The 15,266-nt window shown below is 37.3% G+C and overlaps 2 protein-coding genes across 6 annotated transcripts in view; one reads left to right on the top strand and one right to left on the bottom strand.

Moving 5' to 3' along the window:
• Positions 1-12,547, bottom strand: part of Rsrc2 (arginine and serine rich coiled-coil 2) — an 18,244-nt gene extending 5,697 nt beyond the window's left edge. For 2 of the 5 annotated variants that reach the window (XM_015502441.2, XM_015502442.2), the window contains exons 1-6: positions 8,010-8,108; positions 5,798-5,841; positions 4,914-4,991; positions 3,217-3,429; positions 2,069-2,272; positions 236-358 (exon numbers count right to left, since the gene is read on the bottom strand). In XM_015502441.2, coding sequence (XP_015357927.1) covers positions 236-358; positions 2,069-2,272; positions 3,217-3,429; positions 4,914-4,921 — 548 coding nt within the window. In that variant the 5' untranslated portion in view covers positions 4,922-4,991; positions 5,798-5,841; positions 8,010-8,108. Of the gene's footprint in view, positions 1-235; positions 359-2,068; positions 2,273-3,216; positions 3,430-4,913; positions 4,992-5,797; positions 5,842-8,009; positions 8,167-12,368 lie in introns of those variants that run through there. The other 3 variants (XM_015502439.2, XM_048785536.1, XM_015502440.2) reach the window with 3 other exon arrangements.
• Positions 12,548-12,740: 193 nt separating this feature from the next.
• Positions 12,741-15,266, top strand: part of Kntc1 (kinetochore associated 1) — an 87,951-nt gene continuing 85,425 nt past the window's right edge. Inside the window, exon 1 of the mRNA XM_048785481.1 lies at positions 12,741-12,872. The gene's annotated coding sequence lies outside the window, so the exon portion shown is untranslated. The remainder of the gene's footprint in view (positions 12,873-15,266) is intronic.

Raw genomic sequence — 15,266 nt, 5'->3', positions numbered from 1 at the left:
AAAAAAAAAAAAAAAAAAAAAAAAAAACAAGAATGGTTTCAGACACCTCAACCCTCCTACTTGCACAAGCAAGCAAACATCTAAGGTGAGAATTAAAAACTTAATACAAAGGTATCACAATTTATGATTAATTTACCCGAAGTATACTGACTTTACGACTCATTTTGTCCACACAATTTGGCATCTACTTAAACGTAGAAAGGGAAAAACCAATTAAAAAACAAAACATACATACCTCCTAGCTAAAGCTTCTTGTGCATCCATTGCTGTATTTCTGCCTCTGAAGGGAGGAGGACTGGGAGTCCGGCTTAAACTTCTGCTAAATCTTCTTGGTTTTTCAATTCTCTTCTTTCTATCTCTGTAATAAATGCCATTTTACAAGTCTTATGATAATTAATTTTGTTTAAAAAATTGTTTACATGGTTTAATGACAGTCAATGATACACAGGGTGTAATGGTGAACGCTTCTAATCCGAGTAACGTGGGAGGCTGAAGCAGGAGGACCCCGAGTTCAAAGCCAGCCTCAACAACCCTAAGCAACTAAGTGAGACCCTGTCTCTTAAGTTTCTTATTTTTATGGCCCATTTATTTATTTAACCTCCATATTTTAGATGGACACACTGGCAACTCATCAGGCATTTCTATTTTTTTTTTTCAGCACTAGGGACTGAAACCAGGCCCTTGCACATGCCAGGCAAGCATTTTACCACTAAGTCACACACTAGCCTGTTCATTTTTTGACACAGGGTCTCAAAAGTTTCTTAGGTCGGAAACCTGTGATCCTGTCTCCCGAGTAGCCAGGACTACAGGCTGGCATCACAGCACACAGATTATACCAACTAAGGCTGCAAAGACTAACCTTGTAATTATTCACAATATAGGTCAATATTTACACAACTGGAAATGAAATATTTGCAAATCTTATTTCACTGGGGATTGAACCCAGGAGCATTCTACCTCTGAGCTATTTCTCCAGCCCTGTCCCCACCTTAAAAAATTTTTATTATGAACCAGGATCCTACTGAGACTGGCCTCCAAATTAGAACCCTCCTGCCTCAGCCTCCCAACTAGCTGGGACCACAGGTGTGTGCCACTGTGCCAGGCTCTAGTATAGTAAACTACAATTAATTTGAGGATGTTTTTTAGAAAATCAGTTATCACTAAAAGAATTACCGAAATTAAAGTCCTAAACTGTCCAAAAAGTGATTAAAAGATTGCCTCAGTTACCTTTGACTCATTGTCAGTATTAAAATTCAAATTAGTATACGACAGACTAAAAACAACCGAGTAAAAACTGACACTGATTTGATAAAAGTTCAAACAAGCGGATAAGCAAAAAATCTAAACATAGATCTATCTTCACCTGCATTTCAATTGTATTTCTTCAATAAATTAAAAGCATTACTATGAATACTAGTAAGTTAGCATACATATTAATTATAGCATTTAAATAAAAATTCTATTAAGAATATTATTAAAATTTCCTCCTGTCCTACTAATTACACTGCCAACTAATGATCCTTCGCCATTCCCTATACCCCATGTACTGGGAATTGAGCCCATGGATACTCTACCACTGAGCTACGTCTCATCCCTTTTCATTACTCACTCTAGCACTTAGTATAATTTTGGACTTCTTGGGCAAGTTCCTTAACCTCTGTAACCTGAATGAACTTAACTCACGATTTTTTTATACCTGCCTATCAGATATACACGGATGTAATGAGACTGAAAATGCTAAGTATTTAGATGTGTGTATTTTAAAATATTTATTTTGTAGTTGTAGTTGGACACAATACCTTTATTTCACTTATTTACCTTTATGTGGTGCTGAGGATTGAACCCAGGGTCTCATACATGCGAGGTGAGTGCTCTACTGCTGAGCTATAACCCCAGCCCCTTGCATGCACCATATTGCTAGGCCCTAGATTTTTTTTTATTAGTGAGGTTATAAGTAGAACAATTCTACCTTAATATGTAAATAAAACTGGTTGACTATTAACATTCTTGGGTTGTCACACACGCCCAATGAGGTGTCTACCAGATTTTATTCAGAATGAGTACCTACCGACTTCTACTCCGTGTCCTACTCCTGCTTCTAGTCCTATGCCTGTGTCTTGATCTTGAGCGGGAACGAGATCTGATCCGCCGTTTTCTTTCCCTGCTTCTGGATCGAGACTTCTTCCTCTCTCTGCTTCTGGATCGTGACTTCTTCCGCTCCCTACTCCTGGATCGAGACTTCTTCCGCTCCCTGCTTCTACTACGATGGCGCCTGAAATTCAAGTATGCAACTTAAAGAGTTTTCAATTCCATACATTATGAATATTATCTGTAATAATGCAATGAAGACAGGCAATAAACTTTCGTTTATAAAAAAAGGTTACTGAGGTTTTTGAAGGACTTATAACCTTCATTATTATATGAAGAAGTCTCAATGGGAATAGAAAACCTATAACATGTCAAAATGTTCAACGCATCCTTCCTCAACTCAGTTTCAAGCCTGAACTTTACCACAGTATACATAAAGCTTAAAGATCATATTTAAATCTGGACTAGTCTGGTATCACCACTTACTACCCACAGAAAAAATTCAAATGTATGTTAAACACTAGCTTCTCAAATCCAAAATCTCCAAATTTCAACCATTACCTAGTTTCTAAAAATTCTTTTTTAGCACTACCACAACAATAATTAAAAAAAAAAAACAAAAACAAAAAACAAACAAAAAAAAACCTTAAAGGGTGAGTTTGGAACACCTTCTACATCAATGGTGTAAATGGACTCTCTCTTTATTGGCCTAAACTATCTAAGTAACTCAACAATATAATGTTTTCACTGCATAAAAGAAAACTCAGTAAATGGCTGAAGAAAATCTACCCATCAATTGAACATGTTAACCATTTCTCACTCCTTTGATCTTGGACATCACTTGTGGATTTACCATAAGGCAAAGACTAAAATGTTCTAGCTATTAAAGTTAGCAAGAAATGATCAATTTCCAGGGGCTGGGGTTGTGGCTCAGTGGTAGAACACTTTCCTAGCATGTGTGAAGGACTGGGTTTGATCCTCAGCACCACATAAAGTAAATAAAGATACTGTACATTTATCTACAACTAAAATAAATAAATTTTTTTCCCTAGTAACAAGTTGCTGAGAAAATTTACGTAACTTAAAGTGAAACATAAAGTGCTTATGGATAATACCAAAACTACTTACCTTTCACGGGACCTAGATCTTGAGTGACTTCTGCCTCGTGATGATTTTCTTTCTTTGCGTTTGTGTCTGTCCTCACCATTTTCAGAGGAATTTAGTCGCTCTCTTCCTTTATCAGAAGAATGTTCTTTGTCATTATGTTCCTCAGACTTGTGTTTCTTAGAAGATTTATCTTTGGATTCATGTCTTCTTGCCTGTTTTAAGAAGAAGTTGGTTCTTTCAGGAAAATAGTGCAACAAAAAGAGTTAGTATGGGTATCAGTAGACAAAAATGTTGTGATGCAACATTAGTAACCTTAGGAGTGTGTGGCAAATAAAAAATGATCTAGTTTCACATCACCCAAATGTTGCAGATTTAATCACTAATTTTTAAAATAAACACAAAATACAGTTTCCCCCCAAGATATATTCATACCACAAGAAAACAATGATTTTTGAAACTGAAATATCAGAAAACCATTATACCAGATATAGAGGAATCCCTAACATTTGTTAAAAAAAAAAAAAAAATGCAGACCATATCTATACATCAACCTCAAAATCCAGAGAATACTAAGTTTAAAGAATAAACAATAAGGACAAAAAGAAATGCACTAGAAAATGCATTTCAAATGGAAAGCTAAGTATAATTAATTTTAGTGAACAAATTTTGTACGATTTCAAAGTACAGTTATGTGTCCTTTTCATACCTATTTTGCATGTCACATTGTCTCTAAAATTAGTTTTTGTATTCTCCCAATGTCTTAACTGTGAATCAGCAATTTATGTTGCAAATTCCAATGTTCTACTACATCTCGTGTACCTGCAGTACAAAATGCCAACTGTACCTGTTTTAATTTTTAAAAACTCAAACTAAGAGTAAATAGTTAATCCCTATGCCATCATACAACACATTATCCCCCCGTATTTTGATTAAAATCAAGACTTAAATACATACGCATTCAGAATCAGCTAAAATTAAAAGTGTATTGATCAATTCTCCTATTTTATTGCACAAATACCAAAGTAGGAAGTGCTAAACATTTTCCCACTCTAAGATTTATCAAACCCATCTTGTAGTTAAATGTTAAAAATCCCAAGCGTTCTATTGTCACTAAATTTTAAATCTGAAAAGAAACACATATCCTCTAATTTAATCCCCTTACATTATGTGTAACTAAACTAATCTCTAAAGTCACAAAGCTAAACAGTAGTTGAACGGGACCTGGAGCCCAGTTCGTCTGATGCCCAGGCCACCACTTCTCCACCAAAATACATTATTTGTTTCCCAAAACAGACCATAGTATATTTCTTTTCACTCGAGATTAATTTTTGTTAAAAATATAAAAAAATAAAAAAACTTCGCCAATCATTTTGGAACATGCATGATGATACGTTTGAAAATGATCACAGTGATTTTCTACTTGGCAGAAAAATAAGAGACCTGGAGACACAAGCTTAATATTAGTTTCATTGCCAGTTCTCTGTGATATGACCTTACAAAAGAAAATTTCCTCGATTTTGCCATATAGTGGCAGACTGGAAAAGTTTTAAATGGTTAATTTTCCAAAAGTTTCAGTTTATTTCAAACCAGTTTTTCAAACATAACATTTCTAATTAAAAAAACAAAACAAAACAAAACAAAAAACAAAAACAACATTAAAACCCTTAACTGATTTAAGATATTTAAGGGAAATAGGAGTTTGAATGACTAATAGTTACCTTATCATGAAGTAGGCTTATTATTTTGCTATCTGAGTCTGCAGCGTCTTCAGTTCAGTCTCTTCGCGCATTAGCACGCTGAGTATGATTTATTATAGAAATGTTATCATGTGAGCTAAACAAAATAGTCATTTTCACAAAAACTCTCCTAAATTAAAAATTTAACAGAGCTTCCATTAGGGGAAGAGGTGAAGTCCCTGCCCATATTTTTAGGAGTCCCTTGCCCAGCCCCCATCAGACTCTTCTCCCTTTCTTGTTGCTACATCTGCTCTTCCTTGTTGGCTCATTCCTTGTCTTCTCAGGTGAGCAAGTTAAAACTCCTTTGAAATATAACCGCTGCCTTTTGTTTATCCTCAAGTTTTGTTGTCATTGCCACCTTTCCTACTGTCCCTTACTTACCCCTGTACTTCAAAATTCAACACTACCAGGGAAATAATGCCATTAAGTCTTACAAAAGAAAAGAGAACTCTTGTTACCTACCATGAAGAAAAAGTAGCCCACAGATATCTAGGGTATTGCTACTTAAAGATGACTGCTATTTAAAAATCCTGAGCAGCTGTCAGGCTAAGGAGACTCGGGACCTCAGATTAATGGAAGCTCTGTGTGACAGACCTAAAAAAACCAATTATATTCTTCATATGAAATTTTTATTGTGAATATATTCACAATATAATAAAATTAAGTTTTTGAAGGCACTTTTCATATAAACAACTATCTTCTTGAAAAAGGATGAATCCAAATCATGCTTATTTTATAACCCAATTAACCTTTTAAATTTCAAGTTTGGGTACTTACCTTAACAATGTAATATAGTCACACAAACATTTCTACCAGATACTTTACGAGTATTTTAAAGTACCTATTCACTACAAAGTGTTAATTACCTCTTTGCTTCTGCTCCGGCTCCTGTGTTTTCTTCCTTCATTATCTGTGAACACAAACAATAATTCAACATAAACACAAATTTCAATGCTGTTATCAAAAATAATTTCCATGGGCTAGGGATGTTGCTCAGTGGTAGAGTGCTCATCTAGCACATGAGAGTCCCTGGGTTCGATCCTCAGCACCACATACAATAAAAGTTATTGTGTCCAACTACAATTAAAATTCTAGGGGCTGGGGATGTGGCTCAAGCGGTAGCGCGCTCGCCTGGCATGCGTGCGGCCCGGGTTCGATCCTCAGCACCACATACAAAGATGTTGTGTCCACCGAAAAAACTAAAAAATAAATATTAAAAAAAAAATTCTACCTGTTCATCTTTCAATATCTATACTTTTTATGGCAGGAGAAGAATTATTTATATTAAGAATATCAAACAATGTGAATAAAAAAAAAAAAGCCAACAGTACAAACACCGTCTTTCAGTCACAAATACTTTTGTTTTACAGTGTTGGGGATCAAACCCAGGGTGTAGCATATGTTAGGTCAATGTTCTACCACTAAGCTACATTCCCAGTCCTTGAGATCAGGTCTTGCAAGTTGCTGAGACTGGCCTGGAACTTGTATTCTCAGCCTTGTGAGCAGTCAGGATTACAGGTGTATACCACCATACTCCCTTTCTGTCACAAATTCTCCAATATTTCAACAAAATGCTGACTAGTTCATCTTGTTTTCTAGTACATAGCAAATTTATGAAGTAAACAATTAGGACAACAAAATTGAAAGAAAAAGAAAATAAACAGGTTGGATTATATTTGGTATGTTATTGAAAAAGTCTAAAGAATGCTATTAGCTTAGAAAAATTTCCATTCAAAAATAATTATGCAGAGAAAAGTGATGGAGGGAGGAAGTGGAGGGAAAGGAGAAATACTGGGGAATGACTGGCCAGACTATATCATTATATTGTGTGCATGTACAAATATGTGACACCAAATTCCACTATGTATAATTATAATCCACCAGTAAAAAATGTGAGAAAACAGGGCTGGGGTTGTGGCTATAGTGGTATAGCACTTGCCTAGCAAGTGTGAGGCAATGGGTTTGATCCTCAGCACCACATTAATAAATATATTGTGTCCATCTACAATTTAAAAATATTTTAAAGAAATGTGGGAAAACAAAATGGTTATGATAATACCAGTTTCAAATACACAGACAAAACAATATTTTGTAGATGATTATCTGTGAACAAAAGGGATAAATGACGTAAGATTTGAGTCTTACAATCCCCAGCCCTTCTTTTATTTTTATAAACGTTTTTTAAACTGTCAATAGACTTTTATTTTATCTATTTATATGTGGTACTGAGAATTGAACCCAGTGCCTCACACATGCTAGGCAAGCACTCTACCACTGATCTACAAACTCAGCCCTCCTTTTTCTCTTAAAGACAGTGTCTTGATAAGTAGCTTAAGTTGGCTTCCAACTTCCAACCCCACTACTGAAATTACAGTGCCCAGCTTAGGTGTTAAAAAACTTTTTAAAACTCCAAACTATTCTCTCACTTATTAACCTCTTCCTTCAATAGTAATGATACTAATTTCTTTTTAATATTTATTATTTTTTTTTTTTTTAGTTTTTTTGGCAGACACAACATCTTTGTTTGTATGTGGTGCTGAGGATCGAACCCGGGGCGCACGCATGCCAGGTGAGCGCGCTACCGCTTGAGCCACATCCCCAGCCGCTAATTTCTTTTTCTTTCTTTTTTTTTCAAAGTGCTGGCCAGCATTCTATCATTGAATTACATATATTTCAACACTAACTTTTTAAAAATAGCAAAAAACCCCACACTTTCTCTATCAGTTTAGTTTTATCTTTACAGAAAAATTAATGAATATGGAGTATTTGTAAGCATTAAATACCTTGCTTCACAAGGATTTTAAAACAGCGTTAGATGTAGTTCATTGCCTGTCATAGACAATGCCCTCAGTTCTAAGCAATGCAAAAACAAATCCAGAAACATTCAAACTCAAATAATATATATTTATTTTGCCAGGTGAAGTGGCAGGTGTCTACAATTCCAGCAGCTCAGGAGGCTGAGGCCCCAAGCAACTTAAGGTGACCCTATCTTAAAATAAAAAATAACCAATATACTTTCATTATCCATTTTCAATTAAAAGAACATTTATTAATTCTACCAACAAATTTATGTCTTACCCGATTTTCGTTTTCTTTCTCTTGACCTTGATCGTGATCTTGAATAATGATGTTTTGAGGCTCTAGGAGAAACAGATACATCTGACTGCTCTTTTTTCTTATCTCTATCTGGGGTTGTCTTTTCTGGGGCTAGTCCATCTCGTTCTGTATCACTAGCCTAAAAGTAAAAAAGAAGATAGTTAAAATCCTTGAGTATTACAAAAAGTAAATCAGAACAGCTTACTTCCAAGTAGCTAAATACATGTAGTATAATAACTTGCCTAAACGACTCAAAACAACTATCCAAAGAGAACCATATATATTTAGACTGATGTACCTGTAATTTCTGATCAGAACCACTATCATTATTATTTTTCTGTGCTGGGAATTGAACACAAGGCCTGGCACTGGCTAGGTGAGCACTACTCTAAGACTGAGCTGTATCTTCAGACCATTACTTATTTACAGCAGAGGGAATACTTCTAAATATCATAAAATAAGCAGAATATTAACTTATCTAAGAGAACCCATTCTTAATTTCATTAACCCCCTTTAATGAAAATAGCCTCTTGGCACAGAGTTGCAGCAAAACATGGCCTGCCTCTCATCATTTGTGTTCTGGGCTTTGGAAACATTGTTTCTGCTTTGAAACACTTTATAAGTATAATTACAGCAATATAAGTTTTACTTCTTTGTTGTGCTGGGGATGGAACCCAGGGCTTCACACATGCTAGGCATGTGCTTTTTCACCAAGCTACATACCCAGACCTTTATATAAACTTTAAAATTAAATCAACCAACCATACACATTCTTTTCCGGAACTTGATTTACCTGAAGGAAATTCCTTCACCTATGTATCAGTTTTGTAATTTATAGGAGGCAATTATCTGACTTCCTCCTAACAGCACTCAGCACATAAATTAATCCATGTTTGAGGAAGAAATGAATTAGTTTCCCATTAAAATTGTTTCTGTGGTTCTGCTGGATCGTTTGATCCTAATTATAATTAAAAAGAATGTCATTAAGAAATTAATTCAAATTGGAGAAATAGGAAAAAAGTGTCAAGAACACTAAATTCTAAATGTTCTTTAGACAGCTTTTTATAAAAAAGGAGTAGAAGCAGATCCAGCTGTATGTGCAAAATGCATAGTGGTTAAACAAGGTAATATGAAAATAATCAATACAGGGAGTTGACTTAGGATAGGGGTTAGCAAACTACTGTCCTATTTCTATATAATCTAAAGCCAAGATTTTTCATTTTTCTAAAAGAGTATAAAAACAAGTAAACAATGTGGCACATCGCCCACAAAGCCAAAAGTATTTACCATCTGGCCCTTAAGAAATTTACCAACTTTTCACTTAGGACATCAGAAGAAATCTGGATTGGGTAAATAGGGAATCACACAATGATGGAACTTCTTCAAAGATGATACCAGAAAATGAATATAGAATAAAATGAGATGTTAAAAAGTTGCATTATTTCAACCTGTATTCACCAAGGGTCAAAACTATCAATACAATGCTACAACCCAGCAATAAAAAGATTGTTTAATTGAAACACAAATTATGTATTAAGCCTCTAATACTGATCCTGTTGTCATCATTATTCACAAGTTAATTCAAATTAACTTATTACACGATAAGTACCTGTACAGCCTTTACTTGGTAAATTAAATGCACCTCAAACCTAAACTACAAAGTACATAACATTTTCTTTTGTAGATAACCAAGTTGAGAACTGAAAACAACTTTTTTTTCTTCTTCCTTGGGTACTAGGGATTGAACCCAGGGGTGCTCTCCCACTGAGCTACATCCCCAGTCCTTTTTTATTTTTCATTTTGAGACAAGGTTTCCCTAAGTTGCTAAGAATCTACGTTGCTGGGATTACAGGCATGTACCATCACACACATGAAAACAACTTTTTTTTGAGAAAATTTTTTAATATTTTTAGTTTTAGGCGGACACAACATCTTTGTTTGTATGTGGTGCTGAGGATCGAATCCAGGCTGCACGCACGCCAGGTGATCGTGCTACTGCTTGAGCCACATCCCCAGCCCGAAAACAACTTTTTATAATAGAAAAGACAGTATCTTAGCCCAATTAGAATAACTTTCCAGCCAAAAGTTAATTTAACTACATACTTAATAGCACAGAAGCCTGACTATAGGAAAACTACCCCGTGATACACAATAACTTAAATAGCCATTTGCATCTGTAAAAGTACAACAGAAAAGCTAACACTATGCCATCATAAAAAAGATATGATAGGGGACTGGGGTTGTGGCTCAGTGGTAGAGCACTCGCCCACCACGTGGGAGGCCCTGGGTTCGATCCTCAGCACCACATATAATTAATTAAAAAACAGGGTATTAAAAAAAAAAGGACATGCTAGGTGGCCACAGCATATGCATGTTTTATTCGAGGATATTCTATAGAAGCATATTGAAGACATCCAGAAAAACTAAAATCAATTGATTATTAAAATTATTCTTGGGGCTGGAGATGTGGCTCAAGCAGTAGCGCGCTCGCCTGGCATGCGTGCGGCCCGGGTTCGATCCTCAGCACCACATACAAACAAAGATGTTGTGTCTGCCGAAAACTAAAAAATAAATATTAAAAAAAAACTCTTAAAAAAAAAATTATTCTGATGATTTCTAAATTTCATTTCAATTCAAAAATCTACACATGAATACTGACTGCAGCCAGCCATTGCCCTGGTGCAGGCCTATGATCCCGGCTCCTTGGGAGATTAAGGCAACTTAGGGAAGCCCTGTTTCAAAATAAAAATAAAATGGCATGGGGTTTGTGTAGCTCAGTGGTAGAATCCTTACCAAGGATACATCAGGCCTTGGGTTAACTCCCAATACCACAAAACTGAGTTCTACCTTTATTATTGATTGACTCCATCAGAAACACTTGTTTCCTACAATTTAAGATTTGAAAACCCTAGCAGTACTTGGAAACACGTAAAACAAATCTTTCTCCAGTGCAAAGGCAAACATCGAATTTAATACTAGGCCACTTCTCCAAGGCATTGTCTTTTTAATCACACGAGGCCCTGCTGAAACAAACGCTTTAAATGATGTTACTTAAAAAAAAAAAAAATCTTTATTTTATGTATTTATTTTTATGTCGTGCTGAGGATCGAACCCAGGGCCCTCACACGTGCTAGGCAAGCGCTCTATCACTGAGCCACAGCCCCTAAATGATATTTTTAAAATACCCAATCCTCCCACCACTTGCACCAAACCAACTTAAAACTACCTTTTAAGTGTACCAAGAGGCCAAAAGCAATACCGAACAGAGCATTAAATCAGTTTACAAGTACTAACTTACGAACTCTTCAAATCCATATAAAAAATTGTTAAACTCAAATATGCCAGGTGGGGGTGAGAAGGAGAAAAGCGCCCGACCCTACCTAACTCTGAATATGCCAATTAATAAGAGTAAACTTTATGCTTAAGAGTACTACTTATTTTCTAAAATAAAAAGATGTATCCTTTTCGTCAGTAAAAAGGAATGCAAAATGCTTACACTTTCCTTTTAACTGGTTCACCAAAAACGAAGCGATCACATACTCCCTAGGCAGTGGGCATCCTATACCCGGGGCAGGCTTAGCGTTCCGAACCGGTGATTTACTATCTGCAGTTCTTACTGGGGTAAACGAAAGGGTCTTAAATTTAGAGAAACACAGCCACTAATACGTTGGGATTGTAATGTACATTTTAAACCGATTTTATCACGATCCCTTCGGATCATGCCGGAATCACAGTTCCGAATCCGAGTCGGTGGCATTTTCGCTCTCTCCCCAAGACCATCCCAGCTCCTGGCTGAGGGCAGACCTGGGCGCCGACGGGCGAGCACTGAAAGGAACTGTGCAAGGAATACACCATCCCACCCAACCAACGCACCCCGAGACCAGAGGCGGACTCCTCACACTCCGTCCGCTACACACACCGCCTTTTGGACCCCATACTTTTATTTAGAGATGACTTCTAATTTCTCTCTTCTCCAGCCTCTTCCTGCTCTGCGAATACAAATTTTCAAGCCCTAAGAAAACTCAATGTAAACCAACAGGGTATCTAAGCTAAGCTGGGGACATTCCCGTGGGCCAAAAAGAACGTCGGACTCGGGAAGAGATAAGGAAAGTTCTGGAAAAAAGGCACTCCCTGCGGCTCCCCACCCCCACCGACGCCGCCCTCCTTCCCCCTCCCGACAGCGGGCAGCCATGATGGCGGGCGCAGAAGAAGGCCGCGGCGCCATTTTGTCCATACACACACGCGCGCGGGCAACAGCCCTGAGGCCGTTCACCTACTCTTTCGAAACTACAAAAAAAAAAAAAAAAATCCCTGACTTTAAACTCATGAGTTGGTACCTACCGCCATAGTCCAGAACCCGGCCGCTAAGGCGGCACCTTCACTTGCCGCTTTCAACAGTACCGGCCGCCCCGAAGCTTCGCCACAGACTAAAGCGCTCGCGCGAGAGACCCGGATGGCACAAAGGGGATGAGGCCCCGGCGCGTCGCGCAGCTTTCTGGGAGGAAAAGGGGTGGTGATGAGTATCTATAGCAACGAGGCTTTAGGCGGTGATTGGTTGGTTTTTCGAAGGAGGTACATAAGGCCAGCGAAGGGGGCGGAGCCAACAATACACCCTAGAATGCGCTGTCGGGAAGTAGGAATGAATGCAGTCTAAGGTGGGGCGACTTCCTATTTCGATTAAACAACAATCTTGGCCTTCCTCGGCCGCCGTAGAAGGGGTTGGAATTGCTATTCTCCCGCCAATTTAAACCCGTGGGATAGAACCTAAAGTGATTAGGGGTGGTTGTGTGAGTCAGGAAGAGGGGTGGAATACTTGGTGTTTCCTTTTAGTTTCTTCAATTGCAGGTGAGCAGGGTTTTCCGTGCTGCTGTTGGGAACTTGGGGGTGGGACCAGGTGGAAATAGCGGCTTCAACCCATTGCAGGGCGTTTTCCCCGCTAGACGTTGGCGGGAGAGAGGTTGGAAGTAGTTTTTGCTGGCAGAGGTATCCGAGAGGGTTTATGTATAGAAACCTAATTAACAGTGTTTTGTCTCGCTTATTATCATATTCTCTAATCTGTTCTCCATCCTGCAGTCAGAGTGCTCTCAAAACGACAATGAAATCATATCACTATTGTTTAGTATCCTCCTTGCACCAAGGATAATCCCTTTTGGTAGTGGAGATTTCATTCGGCTCCACCTATCTCTACATCATCTTCCACTCTTGCAGGGACCCCGCAGCTGCTCTAAATTCTCTCCACCCTCTGACCCTTTACGCTTTGTCCTCGGTGCCTAAATCGTTGTTCTCTCCGAGCTTGGCATATTTGGCTTCCTGCTATTTAGTTCCCAGCTTAGATGGCACCTCTTTCCCTTCCCCAACAGGCTTTTCTTAAGTTACCCTTCCCCCACTTACCTGAGCACTGTTTGTTTCCTTCAAAACATTGAGCACTGATGGTGATTACTTGTACATTTATTTATTTTTGTCAAAAGCCAGTCTAACAATTAAAAAGGACACTTACTGGCTTTACAGCATTTACTTCCTTTAGGTGACCGTGGTCTACTCTTTAACTCCTGACTTCTGTACTTCAACTGTAAAATAAGTCAGATTAAATTAATACAGCTTGCAAAACTGCTGGGCATGTGAAGACACTCCATACATGTTAATTATTTTGTGTTTTATTCTTCCTACAAGAATATAAACTTATTTTCTGTTTCACATATGTAGGAAACCGAGACCTAAAAAAGTATTCATCCCAACCTGTCTCTCCTATGTTAACCTCCTCTTAATTTCCAAATATCAGCCATTACAACAATTCTCTTGCTTGCTGATGTGCTTTATTTTAACTTGTTTACATTCTTAGTAAACCCTTTTCCTATTTTTAAAGTCATATGACCTTAAATTCCCTGACCAAAGGTTACTTGCTTCCACTAATAACAAATTAGCAAACAGGTAGACTTGAGTGTTTGCCTTGAACCAAGCCTTGTTCTGTGAATATTCAAAACTCAAAAGACAACTCATTTGGGTAGGTCCCAATACATTCCTATTTTGTAGTTTAGAGAATTGGGGAAAATGAAGATTAAAGTAATTGTCCATGGGCAACCAGCCACTCATTATAAAAAAAATCAACTTAAAGATTGTTTCACCCTTGTACCATACTTCTATAGATTTCATTTAATATTTTGGGTGCTGGGGTGATCAAACTTGGGGCCTTGTATATGATAAGCAAGAGCTCTACCATGGATCTATATCCCTCACCCATATTTTTATTTTAAAACTCTCTTCTTACAAAAAAATCTAATTATCTGGTTATTTCCCACCAGTCTTGATAAGGGGACTGTTTTTCATCTTAATGTTCTGTTTTCATTCAGACCACAGATAATATGGATTGTATAAATCTTTGCTAATGAGATGGTTAAGTGACTCCCCTAAAGTTTCAAATGTACTCTGGCACAAAATCAGAAAACCAATCTAATTTTTTCTCTTCTTCCTTTTTTTTTTTTTTTAATGTGTAGCAATACAGTGGAAACCTTAATGGGCATTTAAAAAAAATTTATCTGGACTTTTAGATCCTATGATATCCCAGACACTCTGACTTTAGAACCTGCACTCTTTATTGCTATAGTGATTAAAGGTTTATATCAAGTGAAAATTTGACATAATTTCACGCTGTTATTGCACAAAGTAGTAGTAGCTCTAGGTTGCACTGGTAATATGAGAATTGTTGAGGCTGGGGTTAAAGCTCAGTAGTATAGCATTTGCCTAGCATATCTAAGGCACTGGGTTTGATTCCCAGTCTGCATATGAATAAATAAAATAAAGGTCCATCAGCAATAAACATACAAGTAAAAAAAAAAAAGAATTGTTGATTTGTGTGTATAAACCAATATAATATTCTCTGATAATAGCTCTATTTCCATTTATCTTATTGGTTCAAATGACCAAAGTTTGTATGTGTTGACGTTAGGTTTGGCTTCTGTTTTTTGAGTAAACCTTTTTACTTCTTGGAAGAACGATCAAGGCTTGCCTTTGGAGAAAATGACTGGAGAAAATGCCTGTTTATTAAAGCAGCTCTGCATATTTATTTTTTTTTTTGAAATTTTTTAAAATATTTATTTATTTTAGTTCTTGGCGGACACAACATCTTTGTTTGTATGTGGTGCTGAGGATCGAACCCCGGCTGCAAGCATGCCAGGCGAGCGTGCTACCGATTGAGCCACATCCCCAGCCCAGCTCTGCATATTTATAGAGCTGGGGTGGTCT

The sequence above is a fragment of the Marmota marmota genome, unplaced genomic scaffold, assembly GCF_001458135.2.
Source record: "Marmota marmota marmota unplaced genomic scaffold, marMar, whole genome shotgun sequence".
Taxonomy (NCBI): Eukaryota; Metazoa; Chordata; class Mammalia; order Rodentia; family Sciuridae; genus Marmota; species Marmota marmota.
The sequence above is the reverse complement of the archived record's forward strand: the minus strand, read 5'-3'. Positions and strand labels throughout refer to the sequence as shown.